The 26985-nt window shown below is 39.8% G+C and overlaps 2 protein-coding genes across 3 annotated transcripts; both read left to right on the plus strand.

Moving 5' to 3' along the window:
• Positions 1 to 4116: 4116 nt before the first annotated feature.
• ptpn6 (protein tyrosine phosphatase non-receptor type 6) lies at positions 4117 to 22247 on the plus strand. Of its 2 annotated transcripts, none has more exons than XM_083919018.1 (16): positions 4117 to 4187; positions 4569 to 4591; positions 6320 to 6442; positions 8106 to 8300; positions 12754 to 12937; positions 14119 to 14235; positions 14551 to 14679; positions 15935 to 16031; positions 16113 to 16192; positions 16302 to 16448; positions 16937 to 17068; positions 17189 to 17343; positions 19099 to 19166; positions 19302 to 19453; positions 20084 to 20148; positions 21823 to 22247. In XM_083919018.1, exons 2-16 carry the CDS (start codon positions 4584 to 4586, stop codon positions 21917 to 21919), a joined length of 1749 nt encoding a protein of 582 aa, XP_083775144.1. In that variant the 5' UTR covers positions 4117 to 4187; positions 4569 to 4583; the 3' UTR covers positions 21920 to 22247. The 2 variants fall into 2 exon arrangements, with proteins under 2 accessions (XP_083775144.1, XP_083775143.1); XM_083919017.1 differs by having other exon boundaries at positions 4172 to 4187; positions 4566 to 4591.
• A 1390-nt stretch (positions 22248 to 23637) lies between these two features.
• On the plus strand, positions 23638 to 26066 carry rbp5 (retinol binding protein 1a, cellular). The gene is made up of 4 exons (XM_083919045.1): positions 23638 to 23962; positions 24395 to 24579; positions 25042 to 25143; positions 25947 to 26066. Exons 1-4 carry the CDS (start codon positions 23887 to 23889, stop codon positions 25998 to 26000), a joined length of 417 nt encoding a protein of 138 aa, XP_083775171.1. The 5' UTR covers positions 23638 to 23886; the 3' UTR covers positions 26001 to 26066.
• The last annotated feature ends 919 nt before the right edge of the window (positions 26067 to 26985 follow it).

Raw genomic sequence — 26985 nt, forward strand, 5'->3', positions numbered from 1 at the left:
TGAAATATCTCAGTAATATTAATAACAGTCGCACTGATTGACCTACTTACCCATTACTGACTTTCATGATTGTCTGACTTTTCCTCCAGCGCAACCACAAGGTAATCATTTGTGGTTTTGAGTTAAATGTCATTAAAAAAAAACAACTACTGAATGGATTGCCATGAAAAATGGCGGTAACTTCATCAGGTGACAATCTCACTGTCCAACCCTTCAATTTATGACTAAATCACTAAAACACTAAACTACAATCTCGTTGGCCTTGGTTGTACTTTGTGTTAAGTGCAAGTTAGCAAATGTTAGCAAACCAAGATGTCGAACGTAGTAAATATGAGCGTGTCACATTGCCATTGTGAGCATGTTGTAATGCCGATGTGAGCATTTAGCTCAAAATCAGGCTGTACCGAGGAGCTGCTAGCATGGCTGCAGACTTGTCTTTGAATGAAGTATTAAGTGACAAATTAAAGAAAAACTGTTTTATTTTCAGGCTGTTTGGCCATCGTTAGCTGCCAGAACAGCTTTGACACTCCTTGTCATATCATCTTGGGATCTACCGGGGAAATGGACATCGTCTTTCTAAAAGATATTCATTAATTTGAACCAAATACTCTTTCAATAATTCAGTGCCCCCTGCATCAGTTCATATTTCCACCCAGAGTTATGCTGAAACCAGTTTAGGAAAGTATAACCGTAACAAAACAAATGATGAGCATAAAGAGCCTGACATACTTTGCATGCAGACCTCGAAAGAAGAGATGGAATTTACATGGATGCAAATGTTGATTTGCAGGAGAGATGGTAAAGCAGGAAAGCCTTAGCACACAGAGGAGGTCATGAGAGGAAGAGCAGAGGAAGAAGGGGACAGGAACAGGCACATTTTCTCCTGGAGATAGTTAGACAATTAAGTAAATTACAGGGCGGGAGGATTGGCTGGGCTGGGAACTAAGCCTGATTTCTTATCATGAGAGAGAGAGTTGGAGGCTAAACAAGAGTGAGGCTGGGTACAAGTGAACACAGAAAGTAAGAATTAGAGCTAACCTGGACTGTAAATGTAACTTAACTCTCTCTGAGTTTTACTTTGTTTGGCAGTAGAGACACACTGAACATCATCCAGCGACTGGATTCAACACATCACTTCCTGAAGCAGAAGAGTCCAGACTGTCAGTGAGTCCGTAACTGCAAGAGTACCAACAATGTCTTGCAGGTGAGTGTATGTAAAGTTTTGCTAATGAAAAAGCTTCCTGTGATGTTTTTTTCCCACTTTTTCACCTTTTTTCTCCAGTCTTTGTCCTCATTTGTCCCCTGATTATCAATTGGTATGTGCATTTGATACATTTCTAGAGGATGATTTAACATTACAAAATATTTTTGGGGATATTGGAGTATTGTGTAGGGGAAAAAAGTGAGAAAACTAGGCCTGTGTGTTGTCAAGACTCTTGCGATGCCATATATTTCATGATACAGGGGTTACGATTTATTTTATTGCGATTTTTAAAATCTAGTTTTAGGTCAACTTTCTTCGTATAAAGAACACACCAACATATGCAGACGATTTTACCTCAAAGTGAAAAAGTCAAATGGCTGATGATACATTACAACACTGCTGTCTAGTGGTCGGGGGTTTAAGCGGTACAAAATTGAACCACCGATCTTTGTAGGTAAACTAATACTTAAAAATCAATACAGTGTTTTTGAGAATCTTTAAAGTATCGCAAAACACAATATTGCGAAACTCAAGTGTGTCGAGTGTAGAGGGATAGCTAGCATGATAGAAAGAAGAAGACAAAGGTAGACAAATTCAAATAGTGTCACAGTCAAGTTGACAACCCCTAAATAATCCAAACAACATTTGGGAAAGTGCAACTCAAAGAGTGATTTCCCAGAGTCCAAGTGTCCTCAAATTGCTGATATTCAGTTTACAAAGATCGAAAAATCTAGAAAAGCAGCAAATCCTCACATCCACGAAACCAGAAGCAGTGCACTTGAGAACTGGACTTGTGAGCCTCCGAGTTCATCAGATCCTTTCATTGATGCCGGCACGTTTTTCTGACGGTTCATTGCAAAACAATGACGTCAAACTCATGTGTCTACGCTGCTGGAAAGAAACTGTCCAAAGCGTAGCGTTACAGTAACATTTGCGCCACACATGCAGACGTAGTGCTTTGTTTCTTTTTTCTTCTTTTTCTTAAAAGCCTGAAAACCCAAATGAAAAGTTGTACAAATATTCTCATTTCATGAACACAGGTCAGACTCAGAGATAACGAAACAGTTGCGCTGAAGCTGAAAACCTGAGTAGGCCTACTTTTTTTGTCTACACTGAAAATTGATCATGAATAAACAAGGGAATCGATAAAGAATCGGACGATAAGCAGAACCGCTACATTGTTATTTATAAAACCTTATCAATGCCACCCCAGAACAGCATGTACAGTACTGAACAAATTGATGCATTGCAACAGTCTGATGCGTTGCTACACTCAAAATAATGGCCAAATCTAGGAAACATATTTTCCGTCACTCTGAGGTTGTGAAAAAAACAACAGGCTGTGTGTGTGTGTGTGTGTGTGTGTGTGTGTGTGTGTGTGTGTGAGTGTGTGTGTGTGTGTGTGTGTGTGTGTGTGTGTGTGTGTGTGTGTGTGTGTGTGTGTGTGTGTGTGTGTGTGTGTGTGTGTGTGTGTGTGTGTGTGTGTGTGTGTGTGTGTGTGTGTGTGTGTGTGTGTGTGTGTGTGTGTGTGTGTGTGTGTGTGTGTGTGTCGTCGGCGGCCACATTGCAGCGTTCGACCTGCACCCTGAGAACTGACGCTCTATTGTGTCGCAAGGGAAGAGAAGTCAAACCTGCATCAACTGTTAAACATGCGCCTTTGTGAGAAGCAGCTGAAATGGCTGGCGTTAACCACGGGGAATGACACCTGCAGTGCTGTGGGTGGAGCCACAGTGTGCTGTATATATTGTAGGTTCTTCCACTTATTCTTAGGTTTTTGCTCTTTGCTCAAATACAGTGTTGTTATCAGCGTTACACATTGTTCTACTCTTGCATATTTGCACACTTGCAACACTTACAATTATCTCATTAGGCTGTAAACTAAGTTATTATGTTTGACCTGAATTCAAATACACCTCTTGCTGGTAAAAAGGATTTGCAAGTTAAATGTTGATTGTTCCACGGGTAGTAAAATGTCGGTTCATGTGTTTGCTGATATGTTAAACAATGCTCCTTTATGGTGCAGTGGATTTGTGTTGCATTATGGGGAAATTAGTGTCTTTTACATGCATCTATGTGCTTCTTTAGACATCGGGGGATAAAAAACAACAAAAAAAATCACATGGTTTAAGATGATCCGCTTCATGCATCTTAGTTGTAGTTTTGGATTTGACGCCTCAGGAGTCTGATAATGAAACGAGCTCAAAGTTGCAAATGGTTTACCAGCTGAATGCGGCTCACGCACACACACACGCACACACACACACACACACACACACACACACACACACACACACACACACACGTGTATAGAGGGGGGAAGGTTGAACTGCAAATAAGGAAGTGTTCTGTGACTATGACCTTTGTGTGTTACAAATGCACAGACACACACACACACACACACACACACACACACACACACCTGGAATTAAAGAACAAACAGACAACAGTGGAAGCAGACAGGTGGGCAGGCAGAGGGGAAAAGATTTGCAAATGTCTGACTGAGGACTGAGAGGAGGAGTGTGGGCTTGAAGGCACATGTGGATTAAACTTTATACTTTGTGGATTTGTCATTCCTGTAACAAAGGTGGAATTACTGGACAGGCGCTCTCGCTGATGATTCACCGCTGAATGGAACATCCCTTTTGCGTTCTTTGTCAAGATCTACGCAGTAAACTAAGCGATGGAGTATCAGAGAGCAAGTTTCCACATTTTAAACCTACTTTGCACTTAAACATGATGAGTTTTTGTTTTGGTTGTCTATAAAAAAAAAAAAAAACTCTATCTGTTGGAGGAATTCCGGCCTGTCAGCTATTTTGGTTCCTGTCTTGCTTTCACTATTTTGTGAAAGGAGATGTAAAAAGGAAGGAAGAGGAGAGAGAGAGAAAGAGAGAGAGAGAGAACGACGGAGAGCAGGGGAGAGAGACGTATACACGGTCCGAGCGTCTCGAGGAGTGTCAGTTGTTTTCAGAGGAAGCTGAGAAGAGTAAGTGTTTACCTGCTTTCCTATTGGGATGTGGAGGGGTTGGATAGGAAGAGGATTGGGTGCAGGGAAGCGTAGATGGAGAGGAGGAGTATAGTGCGGTTAGTTTGAGGATTGTTTTGTGAATGTGCTGTGATGCAGAGAGATAGAGTTGATATTTTTGATATTAGATGTTAAGTGTCAGAGACTAAGTGTGGGACGGAGTAAAAGCATGAGAATGAAAGTCAGGAGAGTCTTCTTTTGTTTAGTGTGCTGCTGTAGAGTGAGGAAGTATTGAGGAACTGGGTGTTTAAAACAAAAAATGCTGTGCTTATACTTGTGAGTCTGCACATGTGCAGGTAGAAGTGACTCTCACGAAATCTCTCCTCTTTTTGGTCCCAGAAGAAGTGAAGAGACAACATGGTTCGGTGAGTCAAGCCCCCCCGCTGGACGATATAACGCTCTGTTAGCCGACTCTGTTCTCTGTGTTTTGTGCAAGACGAGATGACAACTTCTCTGTTTCCATTCCTCCTTCTCTTTCTTTCCCCAGCTGTCCTACTCTGTTCCTCTATCATGTGATATATGATGCGTTGTGTTCTGTTCGGTGTCTGTTTGCGTAAAGAAAATGTGTCACAAAGGGTGTTTTACCTCAATGGTTGAGTAAGAGACACTTCTTTTGTATCCTAAACATTCAAGCTCTTCAAATGTTCTTTACAAGGGGTATATAATAAGGGGTAACTTATATTCAAGTTCAAACACAATCTAATTGTTTAAAGAAATGCATACACGGGGTTCCTCACAGTTTGAATGTGTATTCAGCAACATTTCAAGTTTCATATTGTACATTTTAACCATGCAGCTATTAAGAAATAATGAAAATAATTGGAACGATTTAACAGCTAATTTTGACAGCTATTGTAATTAGAAATATCCTATAGGTAATTGAGCATTTATATATATTTTTTTGTATTGGGGCTCTTACTAATGTCAAGCCAGACTTCAAAAACAGGTCTCCTTTAGGCTTTTTTGTGTTGGCTCGGAGGCTCTGAGCCGAACTTTCCCAAAACGGACTCTTTCCACCTTCAGAGGGCTCCAGGAAATGATAAAATTCTAGATATTTGGTCTAAAATGATACAGTTATGTTAAAGTGAGTGACTGAAGTCCAGGGTGTTGCTGAAAGGACTTTTTAAACCAGAACTTTAATGTTTTTTTTTTTGCTTATAACAGTGTAATGAAATCTTGCATGAAAATTAATCGATCAATCAAAAATAAATCAATGTAGATGTACAGTGTGTCAATGTTGTAAGATGTTCTGAAAAAATGGTCTTAATTGGTGGTAAAGTGTTGATGAAGGTGTTAATATATCGGTCAATATAGTTTTTGGGGGGAATTAAAAGTGAATTAAATAACGTTTCTTCCGGTCTATAGTCAGAGCTGTGTCAGCTACAGAATAGAGAATGTAAAATAACTTAAATAACTTATAAACTTATAAAAATAACATTATAATGAATAATAAAGACTGCAAAAACCGCACTGGGAATGAAACAATTTATTTTAGTATCAGTTAATCTTTACATTAAGACTTTCTTTGTTTAATTTTAAAATGTATTTATTTTACAAATAAAAACAGACACAAACAATATACACATCACAACTCAAGGCAAACCAAGGTAACAGACGCTTCTCGGACAAAAAGGAGGAGAAAATAATATATAATTAAAACAATAAAAAAATTAATAAAAACTAACAATAAAGATAATAATGACAAACTCAATGGTCTCCAAAACTTTAACCAGAAAATAATCGGTAAGATGATGAGAATTGTTAATTTTCTGCACTCGACGAGAAGAATCAGACTGCGGAGAGACCTGCCTCTCCTGCAGTGGAGATTTATTAATAAACAAACTACTGACATTTCTAGAGAAGAAAGACTACATTTATTTGTACATGTATTTTATATTTTGTTTATAAAATAACTTTGTACTCGTTGTTTTCCAGTACACCAAAATTATACTAGGTATGCACCTGGATGTTTGTGCGTATGAAGGCACATGTGTTTATATTTATCTGATACAAGTCTTATCTGTGCGTGTACTGGGTGCAGTTATATTCACACTGAGTATATTTTTACTTTGCACACGTGTGTGTTGATGCAGGTGGTTCCACAGAGACATCACAGGCCTGCAGGCCGAGGACATGCTGAAGTGTCGAGGCATCCATGGCAGCTTTTTGGCTCGACCCAGCAAGAAAAATGTAGGAGATTTTTCCCTGTCTGTCAGGTAATGACGAATGCAAAAACACTCCAAATCTCTCTTTTACATTTCCATCTCCACAGAAGAAAAAATATCGCTCCTTTCCTTTAAAATTGCGCTTTAAGCTCATCCACGTGGCACATAAACATACAAACAAGCAAGTTATTTCAGCTCAGGAAACACTGGACTCTTACCTTTACTGTCTTTTCTTTACTTACAAAATGCATCTCCTGCCTTTAAACTTCACTGTTTATTGCAAAACTTGAACATTTCTTACTCTGTGGAGATGGAAATCAAACTTTCCACGGCTCCTTGTGGGTGCGATCATGCCACGTGTTGATAAATGTGTCATTACAGATAAATGTTGGTGCTTTTTTTATTTATCCAGCTCTAAGATTTAGTTGATTTGGTTGTTAGTCATAATATGAACAACTCAAGTCAAATTAAAACGCTTTTACAAATGAATGAAGCCATTTGGGCCAATTTAATAGGTATTACTTAAAGACGCTTAGAATAAAGATAAGGCTTATTACTAAAAAAAAACATCAGATCAATCAAATCAAATACAGTTAAATATGATGAATGAAGTGACGCGTGGTACACAGGGAGTGAATCAACATCCTGAGACATTTGCTCATGTGATTTCCATGATGCTTGTTTATGAGGTTTAACCGATGTCAATGCGTTTAATATTAATTTACTGATCACAGTACTGCAGTCTCAAAGACATAAAAGTCTAGATTGGTAAAATGTACAGTATCTGTAATGATGCAGCTATGTTAAACTGAGCCTGTAATTCACAGAGATATTTGGGTATATATGATGTAGTAAGAATTGTTTTTCCTTTTTTAATATTCCTGTTCGGACCTTTAAGGCAGGCAGCAGTGTAGGTGTTGATTTGTTTACTCTGAATACTGAATGTATCTTAATCACAGTGCAGCAGTCTGTAGTTGTAGAGACGTAAAAGTTGAAATTAAATTGAAGATTTTCTGAACAGTGAATATATTAGGCGTCCACTCCCATCATCTCTGCAATTAAAAAAAACGTTCTGGGTTATTCTCGTCTTGAGAAGTTAGACATGTACTCGTGCTTACATGCGTTTCTTCTTGTGTCCCAAAGACATTCACATCAAATGGACTGGAGTCTTAAAACTGCATGATTGGGATGTGTACGCCTTGCTGACATTGGCTCTAAAATGCCCCCAACTAAAAAACATGTAGAGTTGTGAACCCCACGTTTGCAGATATTTTACCTGAAATGTTAGTGTCATGGTTACTGTATGTTGGATTATTCCCTAATACAACATGCATTCAAACTTTGATTCCTGATCCTAACTAATTAAAGGAACTACTGTGTTTAACTGTAACTGTAGACATTGTATTATAGAGAACACAGTGCATATTCTGAAAGTCATAGACAAACACAGCTGCTATATACTGCACATTAACTGTTGTACAATCTGTGAAAATCACTTAAAGCTTTGTAAGATTCTGATTTGTGAATGCTGAAACATTTTTTTGTCTTTTCTTCTTTTTAAAGCAAATAAACGTTGAAAACTTTTTTTGTTCAGTTTTAAATCTCGCACCTAAAAGCTCCTGATAAAGAGGCGTTCTCTTTGCTGTCATCGGGAAGCTTTTTGCAGAGGACAAAAACGTTGACGGTCGGTGTGGCTGACTGTTTTTCTCCCCAGGGTGGGCGAGCTGGTGACTCACATCCGGATCCAAAACACAGGAGACTACTACGACCTGTACGGCGGGGAGAAGTTTGCCACCCTGTCAGAGCTGGTGGAGTACTACACAGCTGAGAACGGTATCCTGCAGGACAAGGACGGCACCGTCATCGAGCTCAAATACCCTCTCAACTGCTCTGACCCCACCACAGAGAGGTCTGTGCACTCTTACTTCTCCCCACACTCACCGGCTGCTCTGAGCTGCCTCTACTCTCAGGTTAAGTGTAGTAGTGTTTGGTTAGGTGGCCAAGTCAACTATAGTCACATATGATGAGCATTATTTCCCCTCACAGTTGTCTATTTAACGGGGATAATAAGTGTCATTTGTGAGTTTAACATTCCATGGGGTTTACATATTTTCCTCTGGGGTAAAGGTGTTTTATTTGAAGCCTCCGAATCTTTTGAATAATACATTTTGGTGTAAAAGCATCTTTGTCAGAATGTGAGTCAGTGTATAAATAAACACCCACACTGCAGACAAAAAGAGCCCACAGCTCTCGAGACATCATCCCTACAGCTGCCTCGCTGCTGCAGCTCATCACTGGGGTCGATGTTATCAGAGGTGGGAAACAGCAAGGTCCAACTGCTCAAGTACTTTACTGAAATGCATTTCTTGAATATTGTGATTCTGTGCTTTTACTCATTTCAGACAGAAGTATTTAATTCAATTAAAGATCCCCTCTTGACGTGTTTAGACTTTAGACTGCATTTACTTTTTTCCCCCACAACACTGACAACATCACAGACTGCAGTGTTTCTAGTTCCACCTTTTAGTGTCAGATCAGTGTGCAGATTACCTCAACAGAGGGGCAACCTTTGAAAATGGAAACGAAAAAAAATAATGTTTATCAAACTGAACTGAACCGCACCAGACTGCTCAGTGGAAACAAGGTTTTATTTAAGGGGGCTATGGATTGAGTGGGCGTGTGTCCTGTGTGGGGTTGCAATATGTGCAATGACCTTATTAACTCTGTGAGGTTGGGTGTGTGTGTGTGTGTGGGTGGGGCTCGGTTAAGATGTTAAAAAAGCATGTGTAACAGTACGGTAGGATATGCTGCATAATGCTCTGGTGCTTGATACGTTTATATACATAAAATTACATCTCCCTCATTGAAAAATCCAAAAATGAAAATGCAAACAACGTTTATTTCTAGGTCAAACATCCAAGTGAAGTAACTAAAAGCAATTTCAACTTTCCCACCACATAAAGACTACAATTCTGCACAAACATGTACATAAAACCAACAAATACTGATAAATTAGACCAACCAGTAAACAGACAAATAAAATACAACTTTTTTCAATTAAAAAAATAAAGGGATTATTTACTACCTTTCAACAAACATGCCGCGTCCAAATTCACATTGGTTATAACCAGTGATCAGTGGGACTTGTTTCCTAATAAACACAGATGGAGATACTGGAAATGCTTCAACCACTTGACATAATTTTAGATTTCTTGTTTCTAAAAAAGGAAGAACAAAACAGCATTTGCACATTATTTATGCTTCATTTTGACACTTGCAGCAGTCACATTTTTCACTGGTTGCTTCTTAACCTTAAATGCATTTTCTGCATCTGTCGACTGTAGTTACTGGTTGCTTTGCACTTTAGGAATTTACATTCAAGTATTAAAACTTACAAATAAAAAATCTTTTTGTTGGGATGACTGTTCTATCTCTATGTTAAAGTCCCAGTCGGCAGCACCCGTATCATCCCGTCCACTCAGCAGCAGAGCTGACTGTCAGCCACAGTTCGTGCACACGCCACAGATCCCCCCTCCACGCTTCGCATGTTACAATATCACAGGCACACGCCCCAAGTTCGGCATATGCTAAATGATTTTAGTAGTTGCTATCTATGAGTAAGTTAGCCAGCCTAACTCCGTGAAGCATGTACTCCATGCCGTTAATTGATGAGAGCAGACACGGGAGCGTTCACAGGAATCTGGTGCACGTGCACTTTCGAGCACTCGATTTGAGAGAGCGGAGGAGCTCGTGGTAGTAGGGGAGGGGCGTGAGAGTTGTTAACATTCAAAATTTGAGTCAACTCAATCTGCCAGACTTGGCGACTGCAGCTTTAGACTCTACAGAAGCAAACTTGCTGTGATTTGACATTGTTTAGATAGTTTTATAAACTTATTCAACAGTATAGAGGATCATATTATTTGTCAGATACTCTGGATACTCCCAGAACTGATTATACGCAGCTTTTTCCTCAACACCTCGTAACTTGAATGATGGGTATTCTAAAATAATAATATCACTCTCTGATCAAAACTATTCTTCATGATTAGTACTTTTTAATTCAGATTCTTTATCTTTATTTCACCTAAACATATGCTTTTGAATGTATTTTCTATTTTTACTGATAGTAGCTGTCAGCAACTTGCATCCATGTATCTTTGCTTAATAATGTAGACAGATATTACCGTATATAGATTCTTTCTACGTCTCTGTTTGCATGCAGAGCCGTCCACATCAAAGACTCCTCCAGGCTGCTGCTGTGAATAAGACAAAAATCTCAATTTATTTTCCATTCTTCATAAGCAGGTTAAAAAAAACACTTAATATTAGTGCTCTTCTTCTTATCGGCTCTCATTGTACATTGTACTTCCATGACGTTGCTGCTGGAGGTGTTTGATTATTGATGGAGTTTTTCTCCCAGCTGGAAACATTGTACAGCTGTAGGCTGCTTACGTAGGTTAATGACCAACTAGTAGTGATAAACTCATACAGTTGCACTCAATTTATGAGTCAAAGAGGACACTACTTTCTATCGTGTGTGTGTGTGACTGTGCACCTCACCCTAGCTGGAAGCTCTACCCTTTGCCCCCCCTCGTCCTTCTCTCTCTGTCAGTTGTCTAACTTCCCTTTTGTTGCTGCGGTTGGAAACTTTAAGTTTTGACACTTTTGAAAGCAATGGCCAGACCCTACTTGTCTTCCTCTATTGCACACTCCATCATGTTCTTGCTCACTCGCCGTCTTCCTCATCTCACCCGATCTCTCTCTCTCTCATCTTGAAGCATGATTACAAACACCTCAGCAGGTCACCATAAATGTTTGATCTCATGTATCTGGAAGCTTATCTCTTCTCAGAAAAGAGGATAAATATGGTCATCCACTCTGTGGATATCTATCGGGGTTACAGGTGGAGCAAACCTAGTTGACGCGATTGCATGTCAGTCTAGAAAGTGCGTGGTTAAATTGTTGTCGTGTCCACTCACTACAGGACTCCATTAATCATTCTCCTGCACAGGCTTTTCTTTAGCTTCTGCAAAACTGCGCAGACACCACTTTTAGTTGTTGCTTTTATGTTGTTGCTGCAGGTGCTTCATGCAACCTGCTGTAACTAAACATTCTCAGGTGGAGTCTAATTTCAATTTCTGTAAAAGCACACTGTGATTTGATGAGTGAGTAAATCGTAGTTAAACTTTAACTTTAAGTTTTTTAAAGCAAGTGCAAAAAGACAAAAATTGAGTAGTTGCAGTGTGTGTTTGTGTGTGTGCGTGCATGCCTGTGTGTGGGGCAGGGGGGCATCTGTGGTTGTTACATGGGGGGGGGGGGGGGTTGTGCAGGCTAAAAATACTTTGTCCTCTTCAGCCATGAAATCTGTCATCAGAAATTTTCCGACCGCAAAGCAGGAAGTTAAGCAGAAGAAATCGAGAACAGTGTCTAAAATTAAGCGACTACCCAAAACAGCCGAGTGCGCCTTCTGTAATTTTCACACTCCTCAAAATCACACACACACACACACACACACACACACACACACACACACACACACACACACACACACACACACACACACACACACACACACACACACACACACACACACACACACACACACACACACACACACATACTCTGAGTACGCTGGTGGACAGAATTATGATCTGCCCATAACATCTGTACATGCTGTTTTTAACTACACAATACACCTGACTGTGTTGCGGCTTTCTATTTCTACTCACTGAGTGAGCACAAATCTAGTACACCACATCAGTGAGTGTCTGACAACCGCTTAGCCTTGAATAGATTTGTACATGTTATGTACAGTCACAACTAGGGCTGGGTATTATCTACAACCAAATACAGGCTTATAATAAATAATGTCTGTGTCCTACATATAATTTACTACAACAGCTGTTCTTTATTATTCAGTAAAACAGCGATCACGCAACTTAACACTCAAAATCCATAAAATGACATGTTCTGTTTCTAAGCCCAGAGTTACTAATACATACAAATAAAATATTCTTACATTATTGATCTTAACATGTTTGAATTAATATTTGTTTGTATTGAGACATGGGCTCTTTGTGTAATGTGGATTGGACTTGTGTTAACGGCACTGCTGCATCGATACAGGTATCAGCAAGGATATGATTTCCATATCGATATTTTGAGGACAGCCCTAAGTGTGCTTAAGATATTTTCTTATGAAATGCATTTACATAACAGTCAATATTCACACACGAAGATGTGTTTTTGCAGATCACAGCAGTAAACCATCACCACAAACACACCTAAATGTAGCTCAGGGCATGAATATCTTTAGAAATGTGCACACAAATGTGAACCATCAGTGCCCTTGTGTGTCTCAGGTGGTACCACGGTCACCTGTCTGGGCCGAATGCAGAGAAGCTGCTGGGTGCACGAGAGGAGCCGGGGACCTTCCTGGTCAGAGAGTCGCTTTCCAAACCTGGAGACTTTGTTCTGTCGGTTCTGACAGATGAGAAAAACAAAACTGGAAAACAGAGAGTCTCCCACATCAAGATAATGTGTCAGGTGGGTGTTTGCCCTCGTGTGTGTGTGTGTGTGTGTGTGTGCGTGTGCGTGTGCGTGCGTGCGTGTGTGTGTGTGTGTGTGTGTGTGTGTGTGTGTGTGTGTGTGTGTGTGTGTGTGTGTGTGTGTGTGTGTGTGTGTGTGTGTGTGTGTGTGTGTGTGTGTGTGTGTGTGTGTGTGTGTGTGTGTGTGTGTGTGTGTGTGTGTGTGTGTGTGTGTGTGTGTGTGGCATGCAAGATAATGGGTGCATGAAACTAGAGGTTGTTCTTGGTCAGTCTGATGCTTTGAATATACAGAATTAGGAGAAACAGATTCACATCATGTAAAAATACTAAGGGGTATTCCCACAGTTGTGTAGTGCACTTTGAACTAAGTATAAAATCTCATTTCCCCTGTCTTATGCAATAAAAGACTGTCTCATATTTCAACTTCGCTATTGTTCATAAATGTCAGGCGCAGTTTTACGTCAGATGTTCACCAGCAATGTTCTCCCCCCCAAAAAAACGGTTTTATTTCTGAGTAAGAACAGATACATGAAACCTAAAACTGAATCCTGGTGTTCATACACTCACTGTAAACGGCTGCTCACACTGCCATCGGATCAAACTCATTTTCATAGATTGTGTCTCTCCGTCATCATCAGAGCTTTTGCATTTTATTTTTAGCGTTGGGTTACCACATAGAAAACATCGTTCAGGCCTCATTTAAATGGAAGCCATTGTATTTGTGCACCGCTGGGGTGTAGAAGATTAATGTGAGATTAGTGGAAGGGTCACAAAGGACTTTTCATGAGCGCGTGGCAAAGATTAGGTCAGTTTACCGTGCTTGGCACAAAACGAGTCCCTTGACTGCTGCTGGTATCAGTTAACACATCAGTATACATATATTTTATATACAGTTAACCTATAACTTGTTTGATTAAAGTGTTGGAAAGAAGTCAACCACTCAAAAAAATACTTTGAGAATTGGCTTCAAGTCATGTAGTCAAATCTACTCGTTGGGAGCTATTTCATTGTTTTCTATAATGATTCTATCAAATTATTGCACTAATACAAATACTGTACCCTTGTTTTCATTTTGTGGACCATTTCTTCTCTTTTGAAACCATCTTTTTGTATTTTTACACTAGACAGTTCGTACATGTGTTGTTATGCAAAGTGATATGTTTCCATGTGTGTGTCCAGAACGACAGGTATACAGTGGGAGGCTCAGAGACGTTTGACACGCTGACAGACCTGGTGGAGTTCTACAAACGCAAAGGCATCGAGGAGATCTCTGGGAACTGGGTGTATCTCAAACAGGTGACCCGGGCTGTTTCACACAGCCACGCATTATGTAGATACACACTTTTGTAACATGTCTGATTTAGTTTTGCACCGTGGATTCAACAAAGCGAACATCAGTGAGCTGTGAAAAACAGAAACAAGTCTTTGTCAATGATTTTAAAAGAAGAGCAGCACGGCCCACAGATAGGAAGTATTACTCACAGCTCTGTCTAACTGTGGCCGTACTGATGATGATGAAAATGTTGCGTGTTGCGTTCACTGGCTCATCTTTTTCTTTCATCTCTATTATAAGATTTTTCCTATCTCTCTCTCTCTGTCTGTCCTCTGCAGCCCTATTACTCCACCAGATTGAATGCAGCAGATATCGACAGCAGAGTGAGACAGCTGGATCAGACCACACAGGAGCAGCAGGAGGGCGAGGGAGAGAAGAGCAAGGCCGGCTTCTGGGAGGAGTTTGACGTAAGATTTGAACCCGGCCTCATTTAATTTCACTATGACTGTTTCTTACGATGATGCTTTATCTGTGGTGTAAACAGAGTTGTCCCTAAAGTGGGAACAAGCTAATTTTACATGAGACATCTTATTACAAACTGACAGTCCATAAGACATCTCAAGACTTACTTCCTGACTTTGGGCAGAACTAGAGGTATTATACTACCATCTTGTGGTGGAATACACTAACTCACAATGCCGTATAACTCACCGCAGGATATGAGCAGTAGTGAATGTATGTATGTAATGTACTCACTAACACCAAAAACACTTGACTTTTTGGTGAAAATAAATGCAAAAGCTACTTTAAGAAGCTAATTTAATACAGATAAATTACAGGTGGTGACTCAGGCTGCAAACAAGTGATGATTATTTCCATTACGGATTTATCTGACAATTGTTTTCTCAATCGTTTGGTAAAAATTGTCAGACCATTCAGAAAATTACAATATATAAAGTGATATAAAACAACAAAAACTCACAATCAGGAGACTGTAACAGGGGAGTGTTTGACATTTTTTGCTTTTAAAAATGACTTAAAGGGGAGATATACATTTTCAGATTCAAACTTGTATTTTGGGTTTCTACTAGAGCATGTTAACATGCTTTAATGTTCAAAAACACATTAATATTTCTCATCCTGTCTTTCTGAATATACCTGTGAAACACTCCATTTTAGCGCCTGTCTCTTTAAGACCCCCTTCAGTCTGCTCTGATTGGTCAGTGTTTCCGGGTCTTCCACATCTGTGCTCTTGGCGTCTCTGCGCCATCATTGCAGCAGGGGAAGGATTTTAACTGTCCACCTATATTAGTTTAGTTGTGACAACACAAATGTACAGCCGTCCTGAGGGCTTGTTTATAGACACAGTTTCTGAATACAGGATGTGTATTTCCCTGTAAATTGAGCATTGTGATACTGTTTATATAGTTGCTTTATTATAAAAAAGACATGAAAATGTCACTTTATACAGTATGGGAACTTTAATCAATGAATGAAGTAGAAATAGTATGAAATAGTTGCATTTTCATTTCTGTCCCACCCACAGCAATGAATTGACTTGATTAGTTTCTCTTTGTGAAGTTTTATTGGTAGTTGCACTATGAAGTCACAGTTTGATTGACTGTAGAATATGTTAACTACCTGTATACTATCAGTACACTGTCACAACTAGCAAATTACCCTTACTGTACAGAATCAGTAGTTGTCTCTCTCTTCCAACAGGCTCTTCAGAAGTTCGAGGCAAAGGTAAAAAGGAGCAGAGAGGAGGGCCAGAGGCCTGAAAATAAGAGCAAAAATCGATACAAGAACATTCTTCCCTGTGAGTTTTTAATCTTCTCAGTGTCATTATTCTCTCAATTAACTCAATCTTTACAAATGTTCTTGTTTTCCCTCTTGTAAGTCAATGACACCAGGGTCATCCTGCAGGACACCGATCCTGATGTTGTGGGTTCAGACTACATCAACGCCAACTACGTGAGAGTAAGTCTCATAACAGCACAGAATCACGCAGACACTCTCTTTATTACTCTTTAAGGTTTTTGCTGTGTGTTTATTGCGCAGCGTTCAGTTGTTTATTGTGTGTTTGTAGAACACCCTGTGGGAGTCCGGAGATCAGAAAGTTTACATCGCCACCCAAGGGTGCCTAGCAACGACTGTCAACGATTTCTGGCAGATGGTATGGCAGCAGAACACGAGGGTGATCGTCATGACAACAAGAGAGGTTGAGAAAGGGCGGGTCAGTATCAAAACATCAATCATGAAAGCAGATTTAGACTTTAAGTGTTTCTTTTTGAAAATACTGAAACTATGATCATGATATCTCAAAATGACGTCAAAAATTTCTGGTTATTATTTTGGATCTTTAAAGATATTTCCAGTGGAGTGGGGTCGCTGTTGTTTCACAGTTTTCATATTTTTGTTTTTGAAATGTCAAGCCCTTTGAGCATGCAACTTGTTGAGTTGACTTATTACAATTACAACAGAAAGTATAACTGGGCGAGCATGATGAATGTATTAAAATACACTTGGAACTATAATATCTAAAAATATTTACATTAAAGTGACCAAAGTTTACAATTCAGAGGTCAAATGAACATATTGAAAATACGCAAAATACAATAAAAAACAACTGCAACCAAACAAACTACGGAAAACAAAAGCCGCACAGAGGCTCCTTGCAGATAAAGGTAGAATTGACTTAATTTATTCTTTATATTTTTGCAGAACAAATGTGTGCCGTACTGGCCCGACCCTCAGAGCTCCAAGGAGATGGGTCCGTTTGTTGTGACGTCTAACTCAGAGAGGGAAGCTGCTGATTACAAAATCCGAGTTTTGGAGATTGCTCCTGTGGACAAGGTAACCTCTGACAAAAAAAACCTTGTTTGACCTCACTGCCCTCATTCACCTCTGTGACGTCAAGCCTTCACCGGGATTATATTATTGTAATGCCATTTTTTTCCTCCTTCTCTTTCCCAGCCAAAACTTTCTCGAACCATCTGGCACTACCAGTACATGAGCTGGCCTGACCACGGCGTCCCTCAGGAGCCAGGCGGTGTCCTCAGCTTCCTCAGTCAAGTGAACTCTAAACAGGCTGACTATCCTGATGCTGGACCCATGATCATCCACTGCAGGTACTAGGCGGCTGGAGGAGAGCCAGAAACATCATGGAAGGAGGGTGGAGACCAAATATAATTATTGTGGGGCCCCAGAGTTCATTCATTCATTTTCAAACGCTTGTCCAGTCTATCGCAGGGCACACATAGAGACGAACAGAGACAGACAACCATTCACACCTACGGGCGATTTTAGAGTCATCAATTAACACGTGCATGTCTTTGGACTGTGGGAGGAAACCGGAGAACCCGGAGAAAACCCAAGCAGACACGGGGAGAACATGCAAACTCCACACAACGTGAAAAAATAAATTCAATGATCCATTGTTGTTGAGATGTTGTTATGGGGATCATGAAACCTGCAGCAAAGCTAGAAGCAGACTCAAACTGTGGAGGCGTGTAACCCCTTAGAGCCCTGATTGCAAAATTAAGATTCCCATTACAATTTGCCAGAGATGACTTCTTCAAATTGCACGTTTGTCTGACTAGCAGCTAGAAAACAACAACAAGAATATTCTGCTTTAAATAATATAATATAAAGAAAATCAGCACTTTTCAGAGGCTGGAGGCAATAAATATTTAGCTCTTTTGCTTGTGATAAGTGATCTAAACGATGAATTGATCATGTAAATCAATGTCATTTAATTTTAATGTTGATTTTTTTGACATTATGCAATACCCCCTAATCAAAACAGTTCAAATTCCTAGTTCCTGAGAATCTGATAATGCATTTGGAGATGTGAGCTTTTTGCAGGAAGTGACACTATGTTTCCCAGATGGAGGTCGGGTCACACCACGTGTCAGGGAGATCGTAAATCCTCTTTAAAAGTGTGAAATCTGCACTGGTGTAATGCTGTGAAAAGCATCACAACACTAAGTTGACCAAGCTCAGGTTCCATAATCATAGTTGAAAATAAGGTTTAAGATTAAAAATTATGATATTTTCAGGATTTAGATTAGTAGTAGCTGAACAAAAGGTTTTGAGTCAACTGACAGTTTATCCTTTTGGAATTTCCCCCGTGTGATGTGACGGACACTGAGGCCACTTGTGCTATTTTAAAACTGGTTGTTTAGATGGTTACATGACCCTTGTGTAAGTATTTTGGCATGTATGCATGTTCACAAAGCTGCACCGCAGTAATAGGATGTCCAATACTTTCCCTTAACACAACCCTTATTGATATACCAATATTTACTTATGGCCCCTTGTCAGAGGTTGCATATGCCTGAGTGATGTTCCCTCCTCTTTTTTTTAGTTTGTGTTGCACACTATAAGGAATATCTCAACTGTTATCTGGGGTATTGTCATGTTTTTACACACGACTCCCAGAGGATAAATCTATAATGACTCTGGTGATCCTGACTTCTCTTCTGGCGCCGCCATAAGATTCACATTTGTGGTTTTGAGTGAAATGTTTCAACAATTGTTTGATGGATTGCCATGACTCGTAATAATTTGATCATCTGACTTTTCATCTAGCATCATTATCAGGTTTTAATGTGTTGAGTACTTTATGAGCAACAACCTGCAGAACTAATGACTTTAACATCAGCCAGCTGCACTTCAAGTTGTGTGCTAATTTTCAAATATTGTTTAATATTTAATGTTTAAACATTACACCTACTAAACATCAGCATGTTGGTGTAGTCATGTTAGCATACAAGCGTTTAGCATGTAATACAGCCTCACAGAGACTTTTAGTTTTGTTAGTAAAATTGTTTGTTTGATGAAAAAAAATGCATTAACTTGGTTTCTTCTGTGAATTTGTGCAGTGCTGGAATTGGTCGAACGGGCACAATTGTGGTGATCGACATGATCCTCGAGACCATTGACACTATAGGTAAAAAAATATTAACGAAGAAATCAGTTAGAGATAAATATTGAGTAAAAAGAAAACCATTCAAGATAACAGTTTATTTTAGTTTGTTGTTTTAAATGCTGCCTCCATTCAATGCTTTCGTATCTCACTCTGTAGGTCTGGACTGTGATCTTGACATCCCAAAATACATCCAGATGGTGCGAGAGCAGCGCTCTGGCATGGTGCAGACAGAGGCCCAGTACAAGTTCATCTACCTGGCTGTGTCAGAGTACATACAGACCACCAAGGCCAAAGACTATGCCTCCATGGTGAGCAACAGGGGCAGAAAATACAGAGAAAAGACAAAGGAATAACTCTTTTCTTTGTTCTATAAGTACACTTTTATTGTAAAACATGGAACTGTTGGGGTTACATGGAGTCTTGCATTCCTGTCACAGTTATGAGTTAGACAGATGCGTGTAGTGGCAACGTGAATGTAATGTTTAAATACATCCACGTGCAAATATACAAATGCATCCCATGTACACGCCCATTCAAAAACATGTATGTAGCTATTTGCACAATAGTCATATACATGCACTTAGCCACATGCTTGCATGTAATCCTTAGTAATCCTTAGGATGTAGTTTTTCCTTATGGTCGAAACATAAATTGATGGAAACAGTGGAAACAAGGACAAGGAATGAAAACAGATATGTGTGTCACCAGGCCTTTGCACTTTTGGCTGTTGACTTTTACACTGCACGCACCACAGCTGTCTAGTTCAATGTCAGCAGAATGATATGTTATCAGAGAGTGGCTTATGAAAGATGAACGTTGACCCGGAGACAGAAAACAATCAACCACATAGACTAAAACAGTTGCATGCCTTCTTTCTGTGTTTGAGTAATCCTTCTGTCATGTGATATCTAAAATGTCTCTGTTTCTCTGTTCACCAGGAAACTGAGACAGAGTATGGAAATCTGCAGCTCAAACACCAACCAGCGAGCAGGAAGGTCTCAAAGTGAGTGTGTGTGTGTGTGTGTGTGTGTGTGTGTGTGTGTGTGTGTGTGTGTGTGTGTGTGTGTGTGTGTGTGTGTGTGTGTGTGTGTGTGTGTGTGTGTGTGTGTGTGTGTGTGTGTGTGTGTGTGTGTGTGTGTGTGTGTGTGTGTGTGTGTGTGTGTGTGTGTGTGTGTGTGTGTGTGTGTGTGTGTCTGTGTGTGTGTGTGTGTGTGTGTGAACTGAATGTCCCTAATACATTCACATTGCTCCTCTAAACCTCACACTGCTGCCCTATTTTCTTTTACACATGTTCCGCCTCATGTCGGCAGAAAGTCTTATTTTGTAGAGAGAAAGAATTGTGGGTGGAAGGAAGATGCATTTAAGTTTAACTAAACTCCACCCAGTTTCATCATTTATTTATCATGTGGACTACACTGCATTTGAGCTGAAATATATTATTTTTCCATTAGACTACTGGCACTAAAGACAAGAACCACAGCTGGAAAATGTAGCTGTTGCGTAAAATCAGATTAATGTATGAACTATAGAGCCTCATCCACAGTGTATCAAAGTAGCAGTATGTACCACCACATTTTAATCAAGGAGTCCTCAAAGCAGTAGGAAGTCGGTCCACCTCTTCGGTACAGAAATATATCAATAAATACTAGATGGATTGGCACAAAATGTTGTAGAGACATAAAGTCCACAATGAATCTAATTCGAGCGTGGTTTCTTTTAGTGTTGAAGGGCAGTGGAGGTCAAAATCAGCCCAAATAATCGTATCTTGGCTCCATTAAGAGCTATTATCACAGCTCTGGCGTAGAGGAGGAAATGAAAAAATGTCTCTGTTGGCATTAAAGCGATACTCCAGTGAGTCAGTGTTGCACTTCCATAAAGACGAATGACTTACAAGAGACACATTTGAAAAAGAATGATCAAAATCAAAGCAACAGAGGCTGAGATATCCTGCGCGTGCACAGATCATTTTCTGCACTGCGTTCTACTACATCCCTGGATAAAAGTGTCCACTCTCTACTTCACTGTGTTGTTGTGGCGTCAAGTATTAACACACATCACATCCCGCTTAGAGTTATATCCAATCAGAAACCAGGCTTCTCTAAGGGGGACAAAAGGCGCTTCTCTGCGACAGGGTAAACAAACGAAACTCACATGCAAATTGGGGGCGTTACGGCGAGATAGACTCGCCTTATTCCGGGTATTTGGCTCTAATGGAAACGCACCTATAGACAGAAAGTTCTGTCCAGAGCAACTCTTTTCACTTCTCAAGTGATGTGCCCCTTAAATGGACAACAAAGGTAAACAGGACGACACTTGTCTCAGCTTTTTTGTGACCTCTGAGCCTGGAAACCACTCATGTATGAACAGAGTAATGTTCTAATCAGCCAATTAGGGAATAAATAAAACAGCACACAACACTGAACAATTCAGCCCCGAGCACTGTAAACTTTGACCCACTTGGACGCTGAATAGTTGGCAGCCAGCTTTGAGTGATTGATTCATGGTTGGTTGATCTATTTAAACCATTCTCATGCAGCAGCCCTGTTCATTAACCTCTCCAGCATCTTTGATTCACTTCTAACAAAGCTGTGTTGAATCAGTGTTGGCCGGTATATAAAAATATACAGCAGTGAATCTGAAAGAACCGCTAATCAGCTTATTCTTCGTCTATTTCCAGAAACAAGGAGGATGTTTACGAGAATCTGTCAAAAGGAAAGAAAGACGCGAAGAAGCAAAAGTCAGACAAGAAAAGTGGCTCTGTGAGGAAAAGATAGAAGAAGGTTTTATCATGTGATGTTTTTATATTTATGCAGGGAATCTTTTAAAGAATTGTGTTAAATGTTAAAGAATTTGTATTTTAGTGGAGGCTAAATAAAATAAATGTGAATTATGAAATTAGAGACAACCGGTTGACATCTGATGACATGAAATGTTGAGAATAAAGTCAGAAGTTGTGTGAACACTTTGTTTTGTAATTGTCAATTAATCGTCAAATAAATGATTGTTTAAGTCTCTTTAAGTGTTTAACTCTCGCATAATATATTTTATATGAATAAACAGATGTGCTTCAGGAGCAAGAGATGAACATAAGTGTGTTTACAATTGAGCAACATGTTTTTGTACTTCATGATAACGCAGACAGATGTTAGATCTTATTCACTTTTATGTTCATCTTCTCATATTTATGCATTAAACAACCAATGAAAAAACAACTTGCATTCACTTTTACATTCAGATTTTTGCCAATTTCTTTTCCTTTTCAGATCAGGAATTCACCACTGAACCTCTCATAGCTGAACCATACGACTACTTTTCATATGGAAATTTGCACCTTTCTCAAATGTCAGCACCTCCCAAAGAACACAGATAAGACCGTTACCTCTCATCCCCAAATTGATTAACCTCACACGTCCAGACAGGCGGGTGTCTGTAGTTAAAGGTTTGCTAACATCCGCATTTCAAACAGTGATTGAGTCCTGTTGGTGTTGTTTTGTCAACTGCTGAATGAACTTTGAACCTCAGCTTTTTACTTTTTTTCCTTTTAACTCCCTCGGCTGCTGCAACTTGTGCTAATATGGTTTCTCTACTACCTCAATAGTGTTCAGGGCAATAATTCAAATAATAAACAACAACAAAAATGCTCATCTAGAAATGAAACTGATCCATTTCTTTTTTGTTTATAGAGCCACATTAAAAAAATAGACCTTTAACCTTTGAGTTTGAATCGGTGTGTCTCTAAATCTGAAATAAATCTTTACCTCTGGTTTTGACAACAGTGGTGGGAAGTAACTAAAGTACATTTACTCAAGTACTGTACTATAATGATAACAATATTACATAGTATTATACGGAGGTACTTGTATTTGATGCTACTTTATACTTCAACTCCACGACATATTGTAGCCTACTTTTTACTCTAGTACATTATTTCACAAAATGCAGAATCTGATTAGCAGAGATGGTAATTGTGGCTTCAACAAGTCATCTCCATGCCATGTATTTGTTCTGCTCAGTTCTCAGCTCTACAGCCAGTAAGTAAATGCACCTGGTTCAGTGACTGAACAAACACATGGCATGGATATGACACAATTTCCACCTCTGCTGATTAGTAATATAAAATATAATCGACAAAAACATTAAATGATCAAAAATAAGACTTTTGATCACCTGAAAAAAGCACCACCTTTACCGACGACAACATGCATTTAGATAGTAATGCATTAAATAATACAATCCAATAATATAGCCTAATATACGTCGTTCTGCAAAAAAACAAACAAACCAAAAAAACTTTATATTTGGATGCTTTCGGTGCCCAGAAAGCTACATCTTCACCCCACCCTCCACATATTTCAGGAATCCGAAGCACCGCCTCTGAAACCGATCCCTCTGTGTGAGTGAAGCAATAGGGAAGATGAATGAACCTCCCCCTGAATGAGGTCCTGTGGAGAAAGTCTCAGCCTCAGTGAGTCACAGCAGCTGCCTGCAACCGATTTAACACATCCAGTGTTAGTCTCCGCCCGAGAGGACGTTCAGAGGAGCAGCCTGCAGCACAGACAAGAAAAACACCGTGCAACAGTCTCATTTTTACGCGTCCAAAATCAACGCCTTGCCCAAAAACGTTGCGTAAACGAAACTGATATTAAAAAGCGGCAGCAGATCTGCTCTGGGATCCAGACCTGACTCGAGGAAAGAAAACCAAGAAGGAAAAGCACAGATTCCTGCTCGTTTGGAGTTTAAAATGTCTAAACCTAACTACTCCGGCACGTTTCATATGGTGGATCAGGTTAACATGGACGCCTACCTCGCAGCTTTAGGTAAGACTTTTTATTGGCGTTAGTGCGGGTTTCACACAGCTGTAACCCTTAGAACAAAGAAGTTCTGTTTATTAAACCTCTAACGTGACATAATGCATTCTGTTGCCCTTTTATTTTAAAGCTTGTTCATTTTTATTGTTTCTTTGAGTTTTTAATCTTTAATCATTGATTTCATAATGTGGATCATCTCCATCTGTAGCTGCACATTAATGAAATGAAATCACCACCTTGTCCTTTCTATGACCCCAGAGAGAGAGAGACACACACTCACACTCACACTCACACTCACACTCACACACACACACACACACACACTCTCGCTCAGAGGGGTATCCTTTCAGTACACTGACAAGACAAAGCTCCCTTTTAATAAAGCAGCAGTGAAGTATACATCACACTATTTTACCCCATTATTATGTCATCTTCCCACAGATATAAATTTTGCCCTGAGGAAGATTGTGTGCCTGTTGAAACCCACCAAAGAGATCAACCACGACCCGGCAACCGGCGCCATGAAGATCCGCACTCTCACCCCGTTCAAGAACTTCAACATGGATTTCACTATCGGAAAAGAATTCACTGAAGACCTGGGACCAGTGGACGGTCGTACCTGTCAGGTGTGTTTGTTGTTGTTGTTCTGAATATGCACATTGTTTGGACACGCGTACATAGGTGTACTGATACAATAAAGTACTGTATACAGTAAAGTACTGTATCAGTATCAACAAGTTTGCTTTCTGTGTTTTAACATGGAATGTCTGCGGAAAGTCGACCCACCTACTGCTGTTTGTGTGTTGTAACCAAACCCCTGCTGCTTCAACCCTGCCTTGAGCTGCATGTCTTTGTGTGAGAGAGAGAAAACAATGAATAAAAAAACCCTACTCTAAACGTCTTTTATCTCAAACCCATTCAGGAAACTACTGCATTAATCAGTATTAGCAGCATTATCTTACAGTCCCCAAAACAAAACAAATGAGCAGACGGAAGCAAACCATTCTTGTAATACACAAAGACTTGTGTGAGCTACTTTACATAGCAATTGCTCTCAGAACACCAAACGTCTCTCTGTTCTCATGCAGACGACAGTGAGCTGGGAAGGAGACAACCTGCTTTGTGTACAGCGAGGCGAGAAAGACGGACGAGGCTGGACACACTGGCTGGAGGGTGACACGCTGCATTTGGTAAGGATGTATGGGGTTGAGAGAAATGGAGGGAGGGAGGGATACGGAACAAGGAAAATAAAAACACTAAAGTGGAAAAAATGCTAATATTGATATGCTAAATGAGGGAAGATATGCAAATAAAACTATGCCAGTGCTATTTCCTTTTTCCACTACATTCTTCTTTATTAAAAGGTTTGTGGAGCTTTGTGCATGCCTGAGGGGGGGAAGGTAGGACCCCACAAAAGGAATTCAAACACTTGAAAGACTCTTGAATGTGCATCTTAATAAAATGCCACAATAATTCGGAGGCGAGGGAGAGGAGGGGTTCTTCTCATTCTCGTTATAAAAGAAGATTATAGATAATCTGTCAGTGCTGATTAAGATGTTTAAACAGTCAGTATTGTTTAAAGCTGAATGGCTCTTGCAGGATTTCTAATACCTCTGCTGCAGTTAGGACAAAGCAGTGTGTTGTCAGCGTCCAAACTCAGGAGAGAAATGCCAACAAGGATCAGGCTCTAAAATGGTGGATTTTTAAAGGTTACACAAAGCGGGAGAAGGGAGCAGCGAGAGATTTAATGAAGAGTGAGTGAGGGGGAGACGGAGAAAGGAGGGAGTGGGCTCAAAGGAGGAGATAAGTAGATGGTGAAAGAGTGGGAGACGGATTACAAGGTCAAAGGATGAAGGAGAAGGAGGGGTGTATTTTGGATACAACCCCAGGTTTGTGTATCACTCATTTCACTCTCCTTTGATGTGCCAAACTGTCTTATTGATTGTCACTATTCATTTCCACCTCTTTCCCTGCGTCTCTTCCCTCTCTGCAGGAGATGAGAGTTCAAGACGTCGTTGCAAAGCAAGTCTTCAAGAAGGCTGATTGAAGTAACTGCAGAATATGTTACAGTGAACTTATTCTTAATAGAATATAGCTAAGGACTCAATGAAGGTTTGAATAATGTTTATAGTTGTTTTGTTTTTTTAATGATCAACAAAGAGAGTGAATGTCTGTCAGAACACTGATATGTACATGCACATCTTTAATTGTCTCTGTCTAATGGTACTAACTGTAAAGAGAGCAGCGGAGCAGAACGACTTGTGTAAACATTCCCCGCATACTTCCTCATATTGCACTATCTATCTTCACAGTGTTATAAACAAATCATAAATCTGTCAGGCGTCACTGCTGCATCTTTTCTGTGTGTGGTCAAAATGTGCACTACAAAAGTTTTTTTGGGGGGGCTTATACCAATGTCCATGTACAATTCTCGACCTGAATCAATGACTAGGGTTGGAACAATATAAGTTAAATATGACATCCTTTAAATTATAATTACAAAATACATTTACATTAAAGGTTAAGTATTTTTCTTGTTGTCACCAAATCCCATGAAAAGACCAACAATGGGTCTTTTCAGTCTCAAAATTTCTGACGACCCCACTCCCTGTAGAGCCCCAAGCCCATTTCTTCCTAAGGTGTAAAATAAAAAAGATAAAAATAAAAACACTGTTTTTAGCAATAGTTACTCGAACAAGAATAAACAGAGTCGTTTTTTGGTCTATTTTCTGCTGCAAATTAATCATCAGCACATATTTACAGCAGCAGAATAAACTACAGTACAGTTCATGGTGATGAAAAGACACGTTGCTAAGTGCAACAGCCTGATATGTTTTTGGACAGTGGAGCTCCACGGCACAGAAGAACAAGCCGCTTTGACTTTTGGCCTTTTCATGGGATTTGATTTAAGTGAAGAAAAATGTTGACTATCAAGAGACTTCCTTTAACTACTGAGCTGTAGATAAAAAAACAATAATAACGCTGTCTTCCCTTGTGATGCTCTTATCTAAGACTAAATCACAAAGAGACTG

Source organism: Echiichthys vipera (genome assembly GCF_963691815.1).
Source record: "Echiichthys vipera genome assembly, chromosome: 8".
NCBI lineage: Eukaryota > Metazoa > Chordata > Actinopteri > Perciformes > Trachinidae > Echiichthys > Echiichthys vipera.

Coding starts and splice junctions, on each gene's coding strand:
- ptpn6 (XM_083919018.1), top strand. Junction 8,301..12,753: donor TCTGACCCCACCACAGAGAG/GTCTGTGCACTC, acceptor TGTGTGTCTCAG/GTGGTACCACGGTCACCTGT. Junction 19,167..19,301: donor CGAGACCATTGACACTATAG/GTAAAAAAATAT, acceptor CTCACTCTGTAG/GTCTGGACTGTGATCTTGAC.
- rbp5 (XM_083919045.1), top strand. CDS start 23,887: ATGTCTAAACCTAACTACTCCGGCACGTTTCATATGGTGGATCAGGTT. Junction 23,963..24,394: donor CGCCTACCTCGCAGCTTTAG/GTAAGACTTTTT, acceptor ATCTTCCCACAG/ATATAAATTTTGCCCTGAGG. Junction 25,144..25,946: donor AGGGTGACACGCTGCATTTG/GTAAGGATGTAT, acceptor CCCTCTCTGCAG/GAGATGAGAGTTCAAGACGT.